We start from the raw sequence: 7,889 nt of genomic DNA on the forward strand, positions 1-7,889 counted from the left end.
TTCTCATCTCAATCTTTACTTCCCAATTAAACTCATTATTCCCTTACAGAGTCTCTCTCTGTGTTATTTCACTGAGCATGCTCACTGTCTCTCTGTCCTGCACCTGTCCCACAGGTGCTATCAGGAGAAGCTGGGCACAGAGGAAAGAGGCTTTCAGGTCAGCCATGCCCTTACAAAATGTCCTTAGCTTGTAGGAGCCTCGTTTTCTTCTTGTGTAACATTGGGATAATAACACCCACCTTGAAAGACTCGTGGTGATTGTGTGAGATAGGTGTTTCCATGAGTCACCCCAGAGGCAAGAGCACCCAGACATGGGACAGCTGAGCGTGACAGCCCTGGCCATTGCCTCCCACACAGGGCACAGCTACCTTCCTCTTGGCACACTCCCTGCCAGGCCAGCTACTCTCTTCCTCTGCCCCAAGCCCAGTGCGAGGCACGTTGGAGAAGATGCAGCAGGGTGTCACTAGTCGCCATTCGTGTGGGCCTGCCTCCCTGCTTCCCATGTTTTGGAGAGTTGGAAATACTTGATTATTTACGTACCCAATCACCAAGAACTGGGAGTGAGGAAAAGACCACCCTCCTTGCATACTGAGTTGCTTTTGCTCTGTGCCATGAAAGTCCACTGCAGACAGCAAAGTGACCGCTACTGAGATGCCCCTGTGCTTTGGGGTAGGTGTCCTACTGTGTTTCCCACTCTATGATGTTTGGGTGCAAATAATCTCCTCCCCTGTCCAGTGAATCCCCGGTACTCCTTCTGTGATGGGAACGACGATCATTTCATTCCTAGAGAAAAGCAGAGCCGCCCCAGACCCACAGCCTCTGCACTTGACAGGCATGGCCATGTGCCCGTGTGCTGGTGGAGACCTGTCATGTGACAGACGCCTGCTCAGCTGTGAGAACGTCAGCATGTTCTGCTCCGCAAACGTTCGTCCATCTGTAGTCATCAGCAGACAGCACATCTCCTGGGCCCAGGTTCACCACCTCCTTATTTTGGGCCATGCGCAAGTCACCTAATGTTTTTCTGCCATACTTTCCTCGTCCACATTTCTCAAGGGGTATTGTGAGGATGACATAGGTGTTTATGGAGCACTTCAGGGAGAGTTTGGCTCATAACAGGCGATACTGTAGATGTCACAAGTCATATGGTGTCACTAGAGAAACTTTTTTATCTGATTCTGATAGAATCATGGGACATCCCCATGTTTCCAATGAACATGGCTGCATCATCCTATGGGGTGCAACTAGTCTAAGTTACCAGGTTACTATGAATTTTCCTTTCTCTCTGGTCAGCTGATCCCCAAGTATTAGGTATATTCAATGCCACGAGGCTGGGATTTGATCTTCGGTGCAGTAACCCGAAATGTGGTAAGAAAGCACAGGTCAGTGCTACGGAGAGGCCCTCTGCACTCTAACAAGGTTAGCATGGAATGGAAGAGGTGCCACGAGGCTGGGATTTGATCTTCGGTGCAGTAACCCGAAATGTGGTAAGAAAGCACAGGCCAGTGCTACGGAGAGGCCCTCTGCACTCTAACAAGGTTAGCATGGAATGGAAGAGGTCAGGTACACCGGGTAGCCTCTGCCCTTCCTGTTTTCCACCCCATCAACATCCACTTGATTTCCAGAAGGAAAAGAAAGTTTTGTGCTGCAGTTCTTTGTGATTCTTTGTTTAAGTTGCATAACCCCTGACCCTGGAAAAGCCACGAGCACAGACAGGCACTTACACACACGCATAAATGCAAAGAGAGGTAACTGCTATACTGACCTTCACAGCAGTCTTGCCACACTTGCAAATCAATCTTTGGTATCTCACTGCAGCTCAGGTAATCCTGTGGGTATTCTGCCTTTACGAAGACGTCAGCCTGGACGTGCTGAATGTTGTCACCGTTGTCACAAAGCACGCGGCCCAATGACGCCTGTTTCAGCTGGGTGAGTTGTGCGGGGGTAAACACTCCGGGGTTTTCATACCAAAACCTGGTAGTCAACAAGAAAGGCACCATGTCGTGGGTCTGCAGCCTGAGAACTCAGCTGCGCGTCCAGCAACCACAGTGAGCAGCACATTGAAAGGATTATGTTTGTTCTCCGCTAAGTATACTTTTAATTTCTTCCAATATTTATCAAATTCTTAAATCCCAAGCCTTTGAACTATCACTTTCTACTCATTTTACAAAATGATTCAAAGTAAAGTATTTAAAGTTAAAAACAAAAAAAACCCACACATTTTTAAATTTAAACTCCATGGACTGGCTTTAGAAATTGTCTGAGCAATTTAGTATTGACATGTATGCCACAAAGGAAATACTGCTTTTTATATTAATATTTACTAGTTGGTTATATTACCAAATAATTAAACACATTTGATTTTAAATGAAAGGATACAGTTTAAAAATTTACTATTAAAGAGAGTCCTTATATTCATTCATTCATTCAATAAACATTTGAACGTCACATACCAAGCACTTTTACCATGCTGGGTACACAACAGTAAATTAAGATAGTAAATGAAAAGACTTGTTGCCACTCACATGGCATTAGGGGCTGAGTGCCCCCCCACCCCAATTTAAATATTGAAGTCTTAAGCCCCAGTGCCTCAGAAGGTGACTGTATTTGGAAATAGGGCCTTTAAAGGGGTATTCAGGGAAAATAAGTTCATATAGGTAGGCCCTAATCCTGTGTGATTGGTGTCCCTATAAGAAGAGGCAGGTGGACACAGACTCATGGGGAGAAGATGCATCTACAAGCCAGGAAGAGAGGCCTCAGTAGGAACCACCCTGCTGGTGCCTTCATCTCAGAGTTCTCACCTGAAGAACTGTGAGAAAATAAATTCCCGTTCATGAAGCTCCCAGTGTGTGGTACTTTGTTAGAGCAAACCTAATGGATTAATACACACAGGAAGATAGCTTACCACAGAACTAAAACATTCTCAAATTTGTTTAGTTTTTGACGACATATCTTCTTCAGTTATTGCCAATTGAACATATGAACCCAATTATATGAGGCAAGAAATCCAGAGTATTAAAAATAATTTATAAAAGTGAATTTAATGAAATGTTCTATTAATATTGCCAATGTGCATTTAGGGAATTAAATATTTTGCTACTTTCTTTATAATGTAACTAACTCATAAATGGAAGAGATTTAGAAGAAAAATTTTAAGTAAAGAATAATTTTTAGGGCAACTTTAATTAAAAACTAAATGCTAGGCTGTGTTTCAGTCTTATAACCATCATCCCTGCAATGATACAAAAGATTGAATTGTCTAACAGATTCACAGGAATCCTAGATTTTACTTGACACTAAACTTTATTAATGATCCAGAAGATAAAATGTCCTGAACCACGTTAGTTCTGATGAAAGAGTACAGGCCAATTCAGGGGAAGCTACTTAAGGTTTGGGTTTCTTACTTTTTATACGTGGTTAGCCTTGAAACATTATGGAGATTACATGACTAACTTACCTTCTCCAACCAGCTCTCTAGTTTCACAAATTCAAGTTTATTTACAGTAAACCCTTCGGATAAATCTAGAGATTTTAAAGAAGAGTTCCAAGTTGTCTTTCCACAGGTGAATGCATTTATCAGGTAATTTCTCAGGGAGGACTGGTCAACAGTTCTCCTCCCTGACAACAGAGGGAGGGAGCCTCCGGCCTGCTATCAACACCTTCTCTCTCAACAGCCTGTAAGGTTGCAGCAAGCCAAGGCAACAGTTACTTTCCAGAGGAGGAAATTGGTTTAGAGTGATACACTTCCCAGAGTTAAACAGCTATAAGTAGTGGTGCTCAGATTCACACACAGGCTAGTGAGCCCAGCATGCAGCCTCTTAACCACTGACTTCTATCCCCTTCTGAGATATTATTTCTTTTTTTCTCTTCTTACAAAGATTTACAAAAACGAATGCTATCTGATATCAGCAGTCTTACAAATTCAGTGACTAGATGCTATCTGTTACAATATTCAATAAACTCTAAATCATAGGAAAGGTGGAATCACACTACGTTATTATATATACATATTTGGGAGCAAAAAACCCCAATTTTCGTTATCTTTGGTAAGTATAACAGATAATCCTTCACCTATCTCCATCTCTTAGCCGCTGAAACTGGGTAACAAAGAGGCACATAAGTGTCGGTCCCACTCTTGTACCAGGGATCAAGTCTTCAACCATTAGGGCAGGCCAGAGGTCGATGTCGCCTGGAGAGCCGTACAACCTGGAGCAAAGACAGGCAGACAGCACATGCTAGAGACTGGGAGTGACATGGAAAATGTTCCTTACATGAATTAACTACTAAGCATTATTAGGAAAGGTGGATATCATTAGTATTCCCATCTGATGGGTAAAAGCACTGAGATGAAGGAAGCATTTAGGGATCCCCATACGGGAGACAGCAGAGCCACCACCTAACCAAGAGCATTTAACACCAAAAATCATGCAGTATCCACTGTCTTATTCTTTATAATTATCCTATAAGCTTATGGAATGTAACTATATATTATATTGCATATGAGTGTGTATGTGTGTACATTCATATAGACAGATGCATCCAACAAATTCTTTCAGAAGTGTGGAGAAAATAAACACATTAACTAAGCTTTCAAAAATTTCCATGTCAGTGTTTGTTGGGTATGCTAAATAGCATGAACACATAATTTCTGGAAATTATAAAATATAACTGTTAGATAAATTTTCTCTTGCTAAAAATCCAATGATCATTTGATCTAAGATTTGAAGCAATTTTTAAAAACTAATCCACAAACAAAACACAGTGCAGATGGCAATCTAAGCCAAACAGCCTCAAACACACCATTCACTTCAAGGTAGAAAATACAACCAACAGCCTGGACACTCTACTAGGAGCTGCCCTGATTGTGTTTTTTCTCTGTCCCCTTGTGATAAACATGAAAATAACTTGACCTGTTCTTACTTCAGTATTTTACTCCACACGTGTGAGTCCCTAGACTATGCACCTACACACAAGTGCTTTTGTGCTTTGCATGTTTTAACCCTGGTGCAAGTGGAAACATAGTGTCCACACTTCATTCTTTTTACTCAGCAGCTCATCTGAAGATGCAGTCATGTGTTGCATAAGTCTGTACCTCCTTCATTATCTCTGCTGTCCATTACTGGAAACTATCCCTATTTAGTTTTCTATTCTACTGCTAATGAATATTTGTGAAGTTTTCATCTCTTCTACGAGCATTCTCACACATATTTCTTCATACATACAAGAGTTTGTCTAGATTAAGCATCAGCGATTTTTACTGTAAAGGGTCAGATGTAAATATTTTCAGCTTTGCAGGACAACTGCAGGATCTGTTGCAACTACTCAACTCTTCCATTTTGCATGAAAGCAGCCATGCACAACACATAAACAAATGGACACAGTATGTTCCAATAAAATGTTATTTACAAAATCAGACAGTAGGTCTGATTTGGCCTTTGCAGAGTCTTGCTCCAGAATATGCCATGCTAGAGGTACAAAAACTGGGTGCAGAGTACAGTATCTTCAATTTTAATAGTTAATACCAAACTGCTGTCCAAAATAGATGTACAATTCGTATTCCCATAATAAGCATATAGAATCTCTCTATGATACATATCTTAATGCACATCTTCAATTTAAATAGACAATGCCAACCTATTATTCAAAATCGATGTACAATTCATGCTCCCACAATAAACATATAGAAATTCTCTATTATCTATTTCCTAGCAAAGTGAATCTCTTGGCACACTGCTCCCACAATAAACATATAGAAATTCTCTATTATCTATTTCCTAGCAAAGTGAATCTCTTATCTCTTGGCACATTGTAATGCAGTCTTCATTTTATTTATTCATTTATTTACTAGTTTAATCAACTCTCACACTCCGTCCTTCTCTTTTCCCTTCTTCATTCCCATCTCTGTCTTAGTTTTCTTCGTCTTCTTCATCTTGTTTGTCATCATATCCTCCTCCTCCCCTTCCTTTCTTTTTTTAATTTCTGGTGATAGATGGGCTTTTTATACCTGTCGGTGCTTGTTTGAATGAATGCTTGAGTGCTCATTTAATTCAGGTTCGAATGATGTATTTTTACTTTCTTCTGTTTCATTTTTTTTTCTGGGAGACTTTTCTTCTGATAACAAGAAAATAGAAAATTGGTCTCTCTCTGCATTTCTTCCTAGGCATTTCATGGAATGAATATCTAGTTCAGTAGCATATTCTTCTGCCACTATGGGGAAGTACAGCACTTTTAATGTCAGTGGTGCTGGTGATGAGGAGTAGTAGGAATCTGCATGTTTCACTTCTCTTCCACTCCTATAGCCTCTTTGATTTCACTCCACTCTGCTTTCACTTCACCACCAAATCTAGGGGCACTACACCTGCTCTACTTACCTTCTTCTCCCCCAGGAACACGGCACCTCTGCACGCCTTCACACCTGTAGCTGCTGTTGCGAACTCTTGATTTCCAGTCTTACAAATGGTACTTGGTATTGAAGTTATTTTTTCTGGTGGATTTTTTTTTCTATATCTCATCTATGCCCTCCTCCCTTTTTAATGTGCATAGAGATTTTTTAATTGCCCTTCCTTCTTTCCTGCAAACCCACAGATTTCCAGTGGGATTGGGATTCCAGTGGCAGCTCTGTTGGAACGTGGTGATTATTTTAAATCTACAGTAACTTGAAACTCACGCCATTCTGTCTCCTACTAACTCTGAAGATATGGGTCGTGTGTTATTTTACATGTCTTCTTTGTTTATCTTAAAGCTTTGGTGAAGGCTGTGTTGAGAGATTTAGAATCAAGCAACCATATTTTTCCTAGCCCTAACCGGAAAATATGACTATTGAAAAAATTTTTCATTTCCTGATTAATTATGCAGTTGAACATATTCTATATGTTGATCAGAAATTGATTTTTTTCGTGACATGACTATTTACACCTTACTCATTTTTAAAATTGAGTTATGTTCTTCTTTCTATTAAAAGTTCTCTATATACTCTGAATGCTAATAATTTGTGATCTATATCTTAATGTATTCCCCCATGTTTGTGGTACTCTCTAATCACTCTCATTATGTTGGATTTTGATAAAAATATTATCTCAATTTTAAGGTCTGTTTATAAATTTTTATAGTTAGTGTTTTTTGTATCTTACTCAAGAATCTCTTTCCTTCCCCAATGTCATAGAGATATTCTCCTTTAGTTTTTGTAGAATTTTAACATTTTGCCTCTCATGTTGTCTCCCCATGTATCTGGAACTGACTTTTACATACGATGTGAGACAGGAATCCATGCTCATTTTGATCCATGGTTGGCCGATCATCACTGCAACCCTCACTGAGAATGTTCTCATTTCTCACTAATGTGTCTGGCAGCACTTTCAAATGTGATGTTTCCATACGTAAGCACTTTTTCTTGCACCTCTCTACTCTATGCTGTCAGTCTGTTTGCCCACTCTTGACTCAGTATTTCCCTGTCTTAATTACTAAATGCTTTGTAAGTGCTGCTAACTGCAGCATCAAGCCACCCACCAGGGCCTCTTGGCCATCTACTCTACCGAGTTAATCTTTAAATCTTTTGTTGATGCCACACAAAAGCTCTATTAAGATCATAATTGGAAGTACAATAAATTAATTGTTTCGAGGAAATTCTGACATATTTGTATTATTGAATCCTTCTATTCCAGAATATGATAGCTGTCGCCACTTCTGTAGGTATTCTTTAAAAACTGTCTGTACAGTTTTATAATCTTCTTCATATTATAAAACTTTTGTTTGACTTTATCTTTCCTTCTCATTGGCATTGCAGTTTAATTGTTCTTAACATTCATGTCATTTTACTACATATAAATATTGCAAAAAAACAATTACAGCCATTTTATTTCATCCTTTCTAATCTATATCTCTTATTTATTGCC

General features: G+C 39.7%; 1 protein-coding gene across 1 annotated transcript in view; it reads right to left on the reverse strand.

Annotated features, from left to right (window-relative positions):
* LOC103609394 (peroxidasin-like protein) overlaps positions 1-5,926 on the reverse strand; it is a 40,455-nt gene extending 34,529 nt beyond the window's left edge. The window contains exons 1-3 of the mRNA XM_008593722.1: positions 5,862-5,926; positions 4,069-4,203; positions 1,763-1,971 (exon numbers count right to left, since the gene is read on the reverse strand). Of these exons, the coding sequence (XP_008591944.1) occupies positions 1,763-1,971; positions 4,069-4,203; positions 5,862-5,926 (409 nt within the window). The remainder of the gene's footprint in view (positions 1-1,762; positions 1,972-4,068; positions 4,204-5,861) is intronic.
* Positions 5,927-7,889: the final 1,963 nt, after the last annotated feature.

Source organism: Galeopterus variegatus, unplaced genomic scaffold, assembly GCF_000696425.1.
Source record: "Galeopterus variegatus unplaced genomic scaffold, G_variegatus-3.0.2 Scaffold9572, whole genome shotgun sequence".
Classification (NCBI taxonomy): Eukaryota; Metazoa; Chordata; class Mammalia; order Dermoptera; family Cynocephalidae; genus Galeopterus; species Galeopterus variegatus.